Below are 16,132 nucleotides of genomic sequence, written 5' to 3'. Positions count from 1 at the left end.
CATCCTCCAGCCTTCGCTAGAGGTCATGGTGTGTGTGGACATTTCTGGTTCCGTTCATAGGATTTGAACTCCAAACGTGATTGGTATATGGACTGAAGGAGAAGCCAGGAAGTTTCACTGGGAAGGCAGAATGTGGGAGGATACCAACACCAGAGTGCCCAACACCACAGCCCAGCCTGACAGAATGGCTTAGATCAAGCCAAGCTTGGGGAGCAGGTTACAGGGTCCGCTGGGACTTGTTTTAGCATCTTTTTAAAATCTTCTTTAAAAAAATTATGTATTTATATATGAGTGCTCTTTCTGCATGTGTGCCCGCATGCCACAAGAGGGCATCAGATCCCGCTGTAGGTGACTGGGAGTCCTTGGTTCAGAGCCCCTGGAAGAACAGCCAATGCTCTTAACCACTGAGTCATCTCTCCAACCTTGTTTTAGAACCTTAAGGACTGGGTTCAGATTTCAGTTTTTCTTCTTCTCGTTGGAGCAGAGTTTACCTTTCCTCAAATTCACTTTTTTTTTCACTTGTAAAATAGGGGCATTATTGATATTGTGTGAAATTATTTGGATAAGAAAAATTTATAGAGGTGAGATGACTCTCACAATGTCAGAGGCTGGCACTCAATGGTCACAGGGCCTGCTCTTCACTGGTCCTGAGAACAAACTCCCAGGATCCTGCTAAATTGGGCAAGTTCGGGCTCCATGCTCACTTGGATTTGCAAGTCTTTGGATGCAATCCCAAACATCCTTCCAAAAAGGCCTCTCTAACAAAAACCATTTAAGAAACCTTTCTCCTCCTCCTGATATCAAAAATCTACTTTAAATCATGAGGGTTTTTTTGGTATTATTTGCATATTGATGGCCCTAGGATTACCTTTGGGCCAGGGAAATGGGTTTGCAGGTAAAAGTTATTATGGCTGCACAAACCTAACAACCTAAATTCAGTCTTAGAACCCGTGTTAGGAGCTGGAGCTGGCTGCGTGCATCTGTGACCCCAGCACTGGCGGGGGGGGGGGAGTATCAAGAGAAGACTCTGTCCCTACCCCCATCCCTGGAAACTTGCTTCGAGTATGTAACACAGCAGCAGAAATAACAAGAGAGACTCTGCCTCAAATGAAGGGGAAGATTAGAACCAGTCCCTAAAAGTTGTCCTCCGTTTCATCCATGTGTCAAGTACACGTAAACACACACACACACACACACACACACACACACACACACACACCACACCACACACTTTTCCTCTGTGTCCACATCAAATGCTTTGTCTTTGTCTTTAGGGGATCTGGTAGGCAGGTTTTCCTAGTAAGTATGAAACCGTGTGTCTAAGTAAAGGATTCTCTATGCTTTAAAAATAATAATTAATAGGGCTGGAGAAATGACTCAGGGGTTAAGAGCACTGGCTGCTCTTCCAGAGGACCTGGGTTCAGTTCCCAGGTTCTACATGGTGGCTCAAAACCATTTGTAATTCCAGATCCAGGGGATCAGATGCCCTCTTCTGACCTTCATGGGCACCAGGCATGTATGTGGCATACAGACATACATGCAGACAAAACACCTATACATGTACAATCTTTAAAGAAAAGAAAACAAAAGCAATTAACAATGATAATATAAGAGAAAACCTTGAGTATCCAAGCAAAACTCTCTGAGCAGTCACTTAAAAATGAACTCTGTTTTCGAAGGCTCACTTTTATTTACTACAAAGGGTTCACTCTTTAAGAAGACCCATGGGATTGGAAGAGAAGCAAAGGGGAAATACTTCAAGACCATAGCCTGTAAACAGAGACCACTACTATTAATAGGACATGTAGAACACTGTGTGTTTGGTAAGTGTGAAAGTATTAAAGAACTTCCTCTTCCCAGCGCTGGTTGGGGCTGGAGCAGAGGTAGGTTCAACCTCCTGCTCATCCTTGCTGATGTAACTCAATGAGCCGACCTGCAAACACAGCCAGTGTCCCAATGAGACATACCAGCATAAAGACTCCAAGGAGAATGTGGTCCATCACCATGGCAACATACTTCCATTCCTCAGACGCCTGGGAGGGAAAAGAGCATAAGATAGGAATCCCTTAAGATGGGACACAGGCTTATAGCATCCCCGACTGGCCTGGCCTTCAGCATGTAAATCTCCAAGCCTTAATACTTGAGGCTGATATTTTGATCTTTAGATTTTGTGAAATTGTTTTCCACCAACGTGAGTTACTAGAGGGGCCTAGAAGCAGTCAGCACAGCACTTCTGAGGACAGTGGAACTCCACAACTGGAGGTTGAAGCCAATTCATTGGTCAGGCCAAACCCACCTGTCACACTTGTGCATTTGATTATTTAAGCCCAGAGATGTGATGAACTCGAAAGCTTACATTATTGGACTCCTGGTCTGACTTCATGGTCTCCGCGATGTACTTAACACCCTCGATGGCACTTTTCACCTCCGGGTGCTTGATCAGGGGAGAGTGGAAGCCCACAGGTGGAGGCCCCGGCTTCCCGGAAATGTCAGAGATATCTATGTCTTCTGTAAAAATCTTTTTCTCTTGCTTCTCTCTGGATGGTCTTTTCATTGTGGAGAAAAACATAACGTTTGGGATAGTGTCGATAAAAACCTAATGTAAAGAAGAAATCCACAGCATGAGACTTCTTGTCAACATTTCAAGAACCACCCTCTTTGAGTTAGAAGTGTAATCTTGGACAAATCACTCAGCATCTCCAGGTCTCACCCTCTTTGTCCTAGCACTACGGGTCAAGAACAATAGTCTCCTGGCTGCAGTCTACAGCTATGATTCTGTAATGTGAGCAGCTTGCCACTGGAGGGAGCCTGTGTGCAGCCACCTCCGCTGCATCACCAGACTGCAGCCAACAGAAAGGGTATTCCTGGGAAAATAGATTAAAGACCAGTCCTGCAGCCTCAAGCGTGTAAACATTTAGCCCACAGAATAACTCGACTGTTTTCTTCTGGGTTTTGTTCCTGATGTTACGCGTACAGAGTTATCTAACAGGGACAATTAGTGTCCTCCAGAAAGCCTACACGGTGAGCCACGATTACTGACACTATTGTCCTACAGTTAACTGTCTGTATGACGCTTATAAAAAGTGGGCATCTTTGGCTCAGTGGTCCAGTGCTTGTCAAGAATGTTCAGGGCCCTGAATTCAATCCCCAGCATGATTACAAAATTAATTGAATGAAGTAAAAAGACATATGGGAGGTATTAACACAAGTTCAGTTCCATAATAGAAATATTTGCGAGCACACACCTCTCATCCGGGCTCTCCTCTCTCTCTACTCCTTGTTCTATTTTCAACTGATGAGAAGTTGAGTTCTCAACAGTTGAGAAACACACCAATACAAATCTTAAGAATGTCCTTGCCTGGCATGGTGGCACACACCTTTAATCCCAGCACTCATGAGGCAGAGACAGGTGGATCTCTGTAAGTCTGGGAAAACAGCCTGGTCTACAGAGCGAGTTCCAGGACAGTTGGGACTACACAGAGAAATCCTGTCTCGAAAAACCAAAACCAATCAACAAAACAAACAAAATAAAAAAAGAATGTCCAAGCGATAAGACAGGCAGGGGTCTATTCATTTCTAATCAGAGATTTCATAAGGTTGATCAGGCTTTAATCATTTACTCTTCTTCTCTCTCTGGGAAGGCTACCTGTACCCACAAAAACTGCTCCAGGTTCCCTAAGTCCAAGAAGGACTTTCAGTCCTACGTGTTGTCATTGGTCCCACTGGAGGGGAGACCTGCGGGTCTCAACACTCACCTTCCGCACCCACTCAGGCATGATGTGGGTGCTGGGCGAGCGGTGGTGGGTGTTGATGACAATGACGGTGATGATGATGGACGCGATGACGAACACCATGGTGAACAGCATGTACTTCCCGATCAAAGGCACCGCACTGGAGGTGGACGGGATCAGCTCCACGATGACCAGAAGGAACACGGTGAGGGACAGCAAGACAGAGATACTCAGCGTCATCTTCTCCCCTAAAGAGACAAAAGGAAGAAATGCTACAACCACCCCTTCCTGGAACCCCAAGACTTCACAGAGTGTGGGGTTGTGCTTGGGTAGGGGACCATTAAGGAGATAATTAAGGCAAAATGAGAGTGGGGACGGGGATCATTGGCGTCACAGCAAGGGGGACTGTGGACACAGACACGCACAGGGAGGACCATGAAGACAAGGAGAAGGTGGCCTCTGTTAGGCCGGGAGGTTGGTCTCACAACAGACGAAGCCTGTTGGCTCCCTGCTCTCAGTTTGAGCTTTCAGAGCTAAGAAGACAGAAGCTGCTAGTGTTTAGAACACCCCATCTGTGAATTCCCATCAAGGCCGTCCTTGTACCCTCATCTGCCGCCAAAGTCCAAAGTGAAGGAAGGTGGCCGGCATGTTCTCAAGGGTTAATCTGGGGACTTCTTTCCTGTGTGACTGCAGCGTCTTAACCCTACTGACAGCATCGAGAGGCCGGTGTCTCCACTCCATCTTGCCAAGCTGTGGATTTCATGGCCTAAACTCTTCTTTTTTGTTGGGACTTAGGAAAACAAAGGGGATTCTGGGTTGGCAAACTAGACAAAGGTGGGAGCGGGGCTAAACTTCAGGACTGACTCTCTCGTTAGCCAGCAGATGGCTGGGCAGCCCACAAATACACGTCTCTCAGTATGAAGCAAGCTTCAAGGCCAATATGAAAAGAGAGCAAATCTGCCAATGAGGAGCTGTCCTCAGGACACCCGGGACTCCGAACCCCTGCCTCCTCATACTCTTGTCTAGAAAGTTTGACTTTTCACGCATTTCTCGGTTTGTTTTATTTTTCATAGTAGGGATCCCCTTAAGTCCCTTGTCTTTATCCTGCAAGCCCAAGTCTCAGAAGTCCTGGCTGAGCAAGCAGCAAGAAGGGTGGTGGGGTGCTATAGAGAACCTTGGGCTCCTCTTGTTGGGGTCCCTGGGGGGTCTCTCATATTGCCCTGCCTGCTGTTACTGTGGTCCTCTTCGTATGTAGTCTTCCAGATAGTAGATAGACAGTCAGCCTTCTGTACCTGCAGATTTTGCAAGGATTCATTCAAACTCAGACTGGAGAGATTCAGGAAAACTGAACCGTATCTATACTGCACACACGCAGGCTTTTCTGCCGCTGTCTTCCAGATGATGTAGCTTATAGCTGTTTGTGTAGCCTTTACAACCTAACACGAAATAATTTTAAGTATCAAAGATTGTGCAGAAATTCCATGTGACTGTGATGCCATTTTCTATGAGGGACTTGAGCATCCTTGGATTCCAGGACCTGCGGGCATCCTAGAACCGGTTTCTTGTGACTCCTGAGGAGCGAGTGACTAAATACAGAAGATACAGAGTAAAAGCAGGGGATCCTCAGTTCTGCCCTCAAAAGAAGAAGTTAGAATTATAAATATTAAGTTATCAACTTAGTTCCCATTTCTTATCTAGCAATATGATTTAGTTATGTACTAAGTAATCATAACTCTTCTGTTATGCAGTCATAATTCAGCATTTATAGATGCTAACTAGTTTCCATATTACTTTATCAGCATTTTTCTACTTGCTTTCAGAAATTTCGTTTGCTTGGGAAGCTGGAAATATTTATGTGCACTTACTTGTTCAGAAAGAAATATGGGAGGCAAGAGAGATGGCTCAGCAGTCAAGAGCACTGGCTGCTCCATCCCAGCGCCCACATTAAAGCTCACAACCATTAGAACTCCCGTTCCAGGGCTGGAGAGATGGTTCAGAGGTTAAGAGCATTGCCTGCTCTTCCAAAGGTCCTGAGTTCAATTCCCAGCAACCACATGGTGGCTCACAACCATCTGTAATGAGGTCTGGTGCCCTCTTCTGGCCTACAGTCATACACACAGAATATTGTATACATAATAAATAAATAAATATCAAAAAAAAGAACTCCTGTTCCAGGGGAACTGGTGCTCTCTTTTGGCCATCAGCACCAGGCACACACATGTTGCATACAGACATACATGTAGGCATAATACTCACACACATAAAAATAAATAAGTAGAAATACGAGGGGGGGTGCCAGGTGATGGTGATGCACACTTTTAATCCCAGCACTCAGGAGGCAGAGGCAGGTGGATCTCTGTGAGTTCGAGGCCACCCTGGTCTATACAGCGAGTTCCAGGACAGGCTCCAAAGCTATAGGGGTGTGTGGGGCTGGAGAGATAGCTGAATGGTCAAGCGCACTTGTTGCTCTTCCAGGGAACCCGAGTTCCGTTCCCGCTATGAGCTCCACTAGCATCATACAGCCACTTGGCGACTGTCCGCCTGCACCCTGCCCACAGCAACGATGAACTGGGTCTCTGTGCCTCTGTTAGCACAGTTATTTCTGGCTCCCCCTAAAATAGCAGCGCGAGCTCCATAGCACCTGTAGTCATGGCAACCGCGCTCACCTGAGTCTGTGGGCAGGTAGAACACCAGGCTGGTTAGGAAGGAGAAGAGCAGGCAGGGAATGATGACGTTGACGATGAAGTAGAGGGGCAGGCGCTGCATGACGAAGTGGTAGGTGATGTCCAGATAGGGAGTGTTGGGGCAGCAGGAGTAAAACACCCAGTGCTTCCAGCCCCTGGCTTCCTTGATCACCCACTCCCCGCTCTCCATGAAGTTACTCAGGTCTGGCTGGTCACTTTCCTGAGAAACCAAATAAGGTTTGCAGAGCCCCACTCCATCACCCCGAGGAGGGGCAATGACAGCCATATCCCATTCGGAAGGTCATTTCTTTAAGACTGATGCTGGGCCCCTGTTTTGGGGTAATAAGTTTATTTCCTACAGCATGCGTTATATGGTAAATTAGGGTTATTCATTTTGGCTCTACAAATCTCAGATCTCCGTGAAACTTTAAAATACTGATCCTGGGGATGGAGAGATGGCTCAGAGGTTAAGAGCACTGGCTGCTCGCTCTTCCAGAGGACCTGAGTTCAATTCCCAGCAATTAATGGTGGCTCAAAACCATCTGTAATGAGATCTGGTGCCCTCTTCTGGTCTGCAGGCATACATGCAAGCAGAACACTATACAAAATAAATAAATAAATAAATTATTGATCCTGAGCCCCGCTCGACTCATTCATCAGAATTCTTAAGACAGCACACAGCAATGGGAATTCTTACTTAGTTCTCCGGGGCATCAGGAACCTTGGCACTCAGCTGAAAGCCAGACAACTAGATGCGTCTCTAGCGGAGAGGAGGGCCTGGAGCCTGTGACTGCTCCCACACTTGTCTTACCACACTGATGACCTGGATCATCTGCAGGACCACCCTGGATACCGGGGCGGTCCTATTCTTGAACCGGCTTCATCCCGGGAGGCCACCACCTACCGGGTTGATGGCCACCACAGAGCCATCATAGGTCCAGGTGCCCAGCTTCATGCTGCAGTTTTGCTCATCGAAGGGAAAGTGGGTGACGATGATCTCACAGTAGCTTTTATAGATGGCTGGGGGCGTCCAGGTGATGTGGCCGGTGTAGTCCAGGAGCACCTTGGTGAATTTGACAATGGCAAAGTCGCCATCTGCACTACGGTTGGGATGAGAGAGAAAAATGGGTCCAATCTTGCCTTCTAGTCTACTGCAGGGCTCCCCAAATTTCCTCCCTGGAGTAATGATCAAAAACCCCACATTCTTAAGTACTAACCAGGTGTGGTGATTACAATGTTCCAGCGGCTGGGATTAAGACAGTTAGTCTGGGCTACATAGGAAGACCTACTCTCTTTCAATCAGTCAATGAGCCAATGAAAGAATACAGATTCCTGAGCACTAAGCAAGACCCGACTCAGATATCAAAGGAAGAACGTGGGAATCTACAGGCTTCGGGGACCAACAGGTGACATGGGCCCCTTGTACCTCCGTTCTCCTTTCCAGTCCCCAGAGACCCTCACAGTCTGCGCTTTGAGAGCTGACTGGAAAATCTGGAAATTTAAAATAAAACACTCCTAGTAGCTGAACGCTGTGGGGGAGGACTGTGCCCTTCTGAGGGTTGTTCAGAACTTGGTGGGCGGGACATAAACTCAGATGCCTCTGGCCAGCAGGGGAGGGGCCGTTGTAGCTGAGAGAGAAGGGCACAGAGCCTCCGGCCATACAAGCAAGAGAGGCCACGTGAGTCTGAAGACCCAGCATGGCCACATAGCTGGATCCCTTCTCAGAAGCTGAAAACGTAGGTCTTTAAAAACCCAAACGTCCTTTTTCTCTAGTTCTGAGAATTCAGTATAAATGTTTCACGGGTCAGACAAGTCCTCTGCCACCGGGCTGCATCACCAGCTTGTATTTTTAGCCATGGAAGTGCCCCTTATTCAACTGTGGAGAGGACCAGAGCTACCCTGGGTTCTCACGGAAGAGAAGGCTCTGCTTTCATCAGCATCTCTGTACAGAAGCATACCGCCTTCAATGGGGGAATTTGGGTCAAGCTGGAATCCCAGCTATAGCTGGGCGGCGTGCGGTGGATGCTGGGAGGGCCGCCAGAGGGCATCATTTTCATTCACCGCCCCTACCGGGAACATCAGCGGTCTGTGTGGGAGCAGGCTGCAAATCCTCTAGCTGACTGCGCATGCTCCTGCTCCTGCCTTGGAAGGATGCTCTTTGAAATGAATATTCCCTGACAAATGAAGGGCATATGATAATGAACGTGTCATTAAGCCAAGTGTCTTGAATCGCATTATAATTTCACAACACTCAGTCTGTGGCAGGGCCCCATGGATGGCAACCTAGGCATCCGGGTATTACTGCTGGGATGGCATTAAAGACGTGGTGAATAAGACCCCCTGGGATTTGAGACCCATTTGGTGGCGGGGGCGGGAGGGGGCGGGTATTTGATTCCAAGAAACTCAGAGACGGAAGTCCAGGTGATTCGGATGGCTGCCACACGCCCCACTGCGGCTCTCCGGGATTAATGTCCCCACCCACAGCCCTGATTCAATTTGGCTCCCATAATTGTTTCTATTCATAACATGGGACGCCATATGGCACCCCTCGCCTGTCAACGTGGCTCTGATTTTAAGGGTTATTTAATGCAAACGGTGGGGAAACACAGGTGGCAGTTTTTCTGAGGGGACACTTGGCCCATCCCTCATGGCTTTGCTTACTTGTTATAGAGAACGACGTCCGGCCGCCAGATCTTTTCCGAGGGGATGTGGATTTTTTTCACCCCACCATAGTCGTCTGGGTTCCATTTCAAGTTGCAATCTACCCATTGCTAGAAAGGGAGACATGTCCCTAATTAGATAGCTAGCCTATCTAGAGTGATCCAGAGTCCCGATGGACCCACAAGCTTTAGGAACACCATGTCACAGGCTGATTTCTATTTTGGTGGAATTCACTCTTGCTAGCGCTAGCCTTTACTTCAGAATGGGCCCTTAGTTGTATCGTTACAAAGAAATGAAGTTAAAACCAATTCATTAGGTAAGCCCCAGTCCAATGTCCTTATAAAAAGAGGAAATTTAAACACAAACACACACACCAAATTCACAGAGCAAATGTTTATCGACCATGACAGCAACTATCTACAAGCCTCGTAGAAACTTCCGAAATAGATTCCCCCTCAGTCCTCGGAAGGAAGCAACTCCAATGACACATTGACTTTGGAACATCTGGCCTTCAGAACAGTGCAATGATAAATCCCTGTTGTTGATGCCTTCTAGTTTGTATTCCTTGGCTACAGCCTCCCTAGCAGATGAACCCACACAGAGACCAACAAACACAAAGAGAAAACTCAAATCAAACAGGATATTAGGATATGCCAGATATATAGGCTCCCCCCATCCCAAAGGACCCACTTCCAACATTTTTGTATTCAATCCTATTTCCTAGATTGATTTAATCGGGGCCCAGGTTTGATTTTAGGTGAATAAAAGCGACATGAGGTCAGTTACCCAGTTGCGTTACCTGTTTCAGACGGATGTTGGTGGTCACAATCTGATTGACTTCATCCTGCAAACAAAGAAGCCCCTCTTTAGGGCATGTGCAGGGACGCTAAGGGGTGGGTGCCACGCAGTGGGTGCCACAGGGAACCCCCAGCACCCTTCTTACCACATTGATGAGCTGGATCAGCTGTAGGCCCACGGTGACCTGCACAATCTCCCGGTGGTCCTCCACCGGCCGCACCACACTGCTGTAGTCTTTAAATAGCTTTGCCACCAGACGCGTCTCATGCTCGGAGCCCAGAACCAGGCCTGCTGGGCAGCAAAGGACACGTATCTTGTCAGATACTGTTTCCCAGCTTGTACACATTCTCGCCAGGGCTAGAGGCATAGCCGGGTAATGAAGGGCACACAGCGCCCCTGTCAAAGGCAGCGTCCCCTCCCAAACACAGCTGCCAGTGTGGTCCCTTACCCAGAAACATTTGGGTGGGATAACACATGCTCTTTCGACAGGTGACCTTACTTAATGCAGCCCCTGGCCATATCACGTTTTCCGGGAGACCACACAGAAAACACACACACACACACACACTCACACACACACACACACACACAGAAAGGCTAGCACGGGTGTTTTAGAGTCTGGACACGGTCTAAGACAACCTTGGACTGACTGGCCTCTTGTTTTAGGATTGCCATGGACAGTGTAAAGCAGATGCTGGTTTACAACCTCTAGTCTGGCCACAGTGAACTAAAAGGAAAGTACTAAGTGTTGGTGAAGTTATGAGGTCCTCAACAATCTAAACCCAGAGCTGCATATGATCCTGAGTGTACACCAAAAGAACAACCAAACTATGTGTTATACTCAGACGGTGGAAACGGCCCCATGGTGTCTTTAACAGAAAACGGATGGATGAATTGTAGTACGTTCAAAGAATGGAATATGATTGGTTCATAGAAAGGATATGAAGCGAAGATCCTGTTGCACCATGGATACACCTTAAAAACATTCAGCTAGTGCAAACAGGTGTCAAGGGCATGTGCTGATGGGACATCTGGACCGGTAACTCCATAGTGGTGGAAGGTAGGTGGTTCATTGTGACTGGGAGAACAGGGCCACTTAATGGGGCCAGAGTGTCCTTCGAAGACAACCAAACAGTTCCAGAGCTAGGCAATAATGATAATATTGAACTGAGCTATGTACTTTAAATGCTAAAACAGTCCAGTTTACACATGCATGTTCTACCTGAGTTTTCACAGAGCACTGCTGGTAGATTAAAACAGAGAGAAAACTAAATCACAAACAAAACCCCTGTGCCTTGAGGACTCGGGTTCGGACTTCTACTTAGAACACAGTTAGTTCTGTATGTCCTGTTTCTGATGTGGAATTTACCTCTGTATGCTGTGATTACCATTGATAAATAAAGGAACTGCTTTGAGCCTATAGCAGAACAGGACAGAGCAAAAGTAGGCGGGGAAAAACTAAACTGAATGCTGGGAGAAAGAAGGTCAGAGTCAGAGAGAAGCCATGTAGTCCTGCTGGAGAGGGACGCCAGAGCTTTAGCCGGTAAGCCACAGCCATGTGGCGATACACAGATGAATAGAAATGAGTGAAATTAATATGTAAGAGTTAGCCAATAAGAAGCTAGAGCTAATAGGCCAAGCAGTGATTTAATTAATACAGTTTCTGTGTGATTATTTCGGGGCTAAGCGGCCAGGAACTAGTGGCCTCCTTACAACATATTTCTCTGCTTACTCTGTGTCTGACTGACTGGCTGGCTAGTCTTGGGCATCCTCCCTCCCACCCCCATCTAGATTCCTTCTCTACTTACTCTTTCTGCCTGCCAGGCCACCTATCCCTCTATTGCCTAGCTATTGACTGTTCAGCTTTTTAATTACACCAATTAGGTGCCTTAGGCAGGCACGGTAAAACAGCAACACATCTTTACATCGTTAAACAAATGTAGCACAAACAAATGCAACACACCTTTACATGGTTAAATATTCCACAACAGAGCTGAACCTGGCATGAATCTCTTCTCTTTATTCACATGGTGATTGACATTTGTATTTGCATAAATAACTGTGAACACACTGGAAGGTGATGTGTCCTAAGGTGGCAGTGGTGTGCTTGGGATTCTTAAGTGGAAGACAGGCAAGGGTCTCCATGAAAGGGGCTGTGTAAACAGAACAGCAATTGTGCTGTGTCCTGTGAGCCCTGAGAGAGTGGCCCTGACAGGAATCAGTGTGAATTTTGCTCACAGAAGATGGATGCTAAGAAGATGAACTTAGCTACAAGTTCAAAGTGTGCTTTTTAGATCATGTGGGTCTAATCTATATTCTGTGTGGGAGACTGTGTGCATTTGCATATGTGTGTGTGCAAATACATATATGTGTACACGCATGTGGAGGACAAAGGACAACCTCGGATGTCATTTCTCAGGGATCCACCTCTTTTTGGAGACAGAGTCTCTCATCAGCCTAAAATTTATCACGCAGGCTAGGCTGGATGGCCAGCGAGCCACAGGGACTTGTCTGCCTTCCTGTCCCCAGAGTTGGGGTTACAGATATGTGCCACCATGCTTGGCTTTTTAAATATGGGTTCTGGGGACTGAACTAAGGTCCTGCGTTTTTACCGCCAGGGCTTTACTTACTGAGCCATCCCACCAGCCCAGTGTGTGTTCGTACCCAGGGAACGGGCCCTGGTTTTGACAAAAGAAATTCTGAACATCAGTGAGACACCATGGGTAACTCTTACTCCAGTGTCATGCTGTGTCGCTACCAGGGCGAGCTCAGGTCATTTTAGGCTTGTGCATGGGACTAACAAAGTTTTTAAGTGATCACATTCTAGAACCTGAGTCTTGTCACCCCCAACATGTCAGTTCAAATCTTTTAACTTCAGTTTCCTTACAATAAAAAGTTTAGGCTGTTGGACCGCATTTTATAATTCTAATTTCTTCCTTTCTTTATCTTTTCCTTTTTTCAGTTTTTTGAGACAGGGTTTCTCTGTGTAACAGCCCTGGCTGTCCATGAATTCCCTAGATCAGGCTGGCCTCGAACTCACAGAGATCTGCCTGCCTCTGCCTCCTGAGTGCTGGGATTAAATCGCCCTGCCTGGCTGTAATTCTAAATTACTGTAGACCACTGTCACATCCTTTGAGTGGCTCCAGGAAAGGGCCTGACGGGGACAGTGAGGGCCTTATGAAAGAAACACAGACACATGGCCACAGAAACACGAGGGTAGGACGGCTGGTTCTTCAGATGGAGAACCTGGAATAATTCCCGGAAGCTCAGCATGCTTCTTACATGGACTGAACAGGGTAGAGGGATATTGCGTTCCAGTTCAACAAGGAGGCAGGGTTTATGGTATACAGTTGGAACAGGGTAGCGATCTCAGTGGGAACAGCTCCATAGGGGAGCAGTCTTCAGGCCATAACATCCCGTGGGGAGAAAACCATGGTAGACATTTCTGCACACACTTTCACATTCACACGTGCACCAGAGGGAGGCTTTGCCATCTCGCTCTGAGCCTTGCCCTAGGGAAGCTGTCCTCTTCCTCCACAGGTCTGAGGCTCTGGGATGCCTGGCACAGTCCTGCCTGAGTCAACAGCACACATTCACCCAGAACATCACCCACTCAGGGTGAAGGTGTCTGCTTCCCACAGACTACACATGGGAATCAACACAGGAAACTTTAGGTTTGATCAAAATACATCGCACACCCTTCTCTGAGCAGCTGCATCTGAATTTGTTGTCCTAAGAGATCTTGTAGGTGTTTTTTTAGAAGCATGGCACTTAAGGATTCTCGCTGAGGGGGCTGAAGAGATGGCTCAGAAGTTAAAAGCACTTGCTGCTCTTGCAGGGGACCTAATTTGTCCCCAGTGCCCACAGGGTGGCTCATAACTATGTATTATTCCAGTTCCAGGGACTCTGATGCCCTCTTCTGACCTCTGTAGTCACTAGGAACACATGTAGCGTGCACACATGTCTGTAAAACATTCATACATATACATTTTTTTAAAAAAAATCTTTTAAATATTTTAAAAATGAATTTTTCCCTGAGTGTGGTGTTTGCAAACACACACATACTGAACCCGATTTGGTTGGCTCAGTTTCAAATTCCACAGGCTTTAATTGATTTGAATTTAGATATTTTCCCTAAGATTGCTATTGAAAATGAGTATGTATTTGCACAAGCTCTTTGCCCTTGCCTGGAAGGCCCACGTTGGTTAGAGCCATTTAGAGCAGGGAGCTGCGGGGCCCTTGGCCTCCTTGCTCCTTGGCAGGATGATGTCACCAGGAAACCTTCACAGGAAGCAATCAACACCTTCTCCTGTTTCCCTCTACCGGAAGTCTGGGTCTCGGATACTGTTTCAGCTGCTGGGATGTGACACATTCCACAGCAGAGAGGAGGTCAAGGGCTGTGCAAGGTTTCATAAGTCCAACTCAAATGAAAGCCTACATATTAGTGAGGTCCTTAAAGAATGGGGTGGGGCGAGAGAGCAGCAGCTGCACCTTTATATGGACTTAAAAAAAAAAACTCTGAAGTTGGAAAAAAAATGACAAAACCTATTCTCTGTAGAGACGGTTTAAACCTACGTTGATGAACACCTGTAGCTGCCAATCAATTCCCTTCATTCTCAGACAGATCCTAGAGCCACAAAAGTCCGGTGAATGTCGTTATTTGTGACGCTGCGTTGTCGGTGAATTCCAACACGCCATCACCTACAGAAGTTCACACCTCAAACCACGCAATGAAGTTACCAAAAAAGGTAAAAAAAATAAAATAATCAAAAATAAATAAATAAGACTTAAGTAAGTTTATGATTTTGTATTGGGACACGTTCCTAGGCATCTTTGAGCACACACAGCCCTCAGGTGTGTGTTGCGCATGCCTGGTAGGGGTTTGAACATGAAGGCAGCGCCGCCGTCTACCGGTGGCCCAGACTGTAGAAGGGACACTAGAGTGTTCACATGGCTGAGTCTGGGACCAGGCGATAATACAGCAACCAGAATATTTTGCCCGTGGCCTCTGACTAAACAGCTCCCACTTTAACCGGGTAAACAAGCTAAAAATCCAGGAGTCCCCTCTAGCCAATGTCTAGAAATGACTGGTCGCGAAGCCTGTGGCTGGTGTGTCTGCATCCCGTGTTCCCATCAAAGAAGTAAGACTGAGGTCTGAGGGAGGGGGGACGGTTAGCACTTCTGACACAAAGCAGGGACCCCATCCCCAGGGGCACTTACCGGAGCAGAGGCCTAGCAGAAGGAGGAACGCTGGGAGCTCCATGGGCTGTGGGTACTGGTGTGGCCTCCAGCAGCCAGCTGCCTGCCCTGCGCCCTGGCACTCTGTCTGGAGCTCGGCTGCCGGCGGCGCTGGAAGCCAGCTGACTCCGCGGCTATTGCCTTACACCACCTGTGTGCGTGTGTGACAGCTGAGCTGCCCACAGTCCCAAGGCCCAGCGAGCCACTCAGGGGCCTTGGGCTACAGTCGCACCTCGCTTTAAGGGAGCACTATAGTCATGCTGGATGTAACTACACAAACGCTCACATGTGTCATGAGTTGGACGCTTACTGTTTTGTGCTGAAGAGCAAATCCTGACCCTCACACATGCTAGCTAAATATAGGCGAAATAAGAATAGCAAAAAAAAAAAAAAAAAAAAAAAAAGCTCTACCCCTGGATGACACCCCCAGCCTTACATATGGGGTTTTGGAATTACATTTACTTGTTTGCCTGCCTGCCTTTCTATCTATCTATCTATCTATCTATCTATCTATCTATCTATCTATCTATCTATCTATCTATCCTCTATTTATCTATCTATCTATCTATCTATCTATCTATCTATCTATCTATCTATCTATCTATCTATCTATCTATCTATGTGAGGGTAGTGGTGGGTATACCCTGGTGCCTGCATAGGTAAGATAACTATTTTGAGAAGTTGGTTTTCCTACTATGTGGGTCCTGGGGATCAAACCCAGGTCATCAAACTTGGTGGCAAGCACCTTTCCTTGCTGAGCCAACTTGCTGGCCCATAAGTCGTTATTAATGGAAAACCTTGCGCATGAATCAGTGGAGGCCGTGGGTTTGAGTAGATGCCAGTTTGTGTAACCATCCTTAATCACACAGGTGCACACTCCCTAAACAAGAATGCAGTTCTGCGTCACAGGCAGGCTGAGTATGCCTCCATCTTCTGCGCCTGCGGGAGTTTGGGAAGCCTGGTTGCTGTTAATGGTTGGAGAAGTCCGTATATGATCATAGCGGCTTCTAACAAAGACAG

General features: G+C 47.1%; 1 protein-coding gene across 1 annotated transcript; it reads right to left on the bottom strand.

The window, feature by feature from the left end:
• Positions 1–1,901: 1,901 nt before the first annotated feature.
• On the bottom strand, positions 1,902–15,137 carry Chrna1 (cholinergic receptor nicotinic alpha 1 subunit). The gene is made up of 9 exons (XM_038337496.1): positions 15,095–15,137; positions 10,020–10,165; positions 9,876–9,920; positions 9,077–9,186; positions 7,320–7,515; positions 6,398–6,635; positions 3,756–3,979; positions 2,357–2,596; positions 1,902–2,033 (listed from the first exon to the last, which is right to left on the bottom strand). Exons 1-9 carry the CDS (start codon positions 15,135–15,137, stop codon positions 1,902–1,904), a joined length of 1,374 nt encoding a protein of 457 aa, XP_038193424.1.
• Positions 15,138–16,132: the final 995 nt, after the last annotated feature.

Source organism: Arvicola amphibius, chromosome 7 (assembly GCF_903992535.2).
Source record: "Arvicola amphibius chromosome 7, mArvAmp1.2, whole genome shotgun sequence".
Lineage (NCBI taxonomy): Eukaryota > Metazoa > Chordata > Mammalia > Rodentia > Cricetidae > Arvicola > Arvicola amphibius.
The sequence above is the reverse complement of the archived record's forward strand: the minus strand, read 5'-3'. Positions and strand labels throughout refer to the sequence as shown.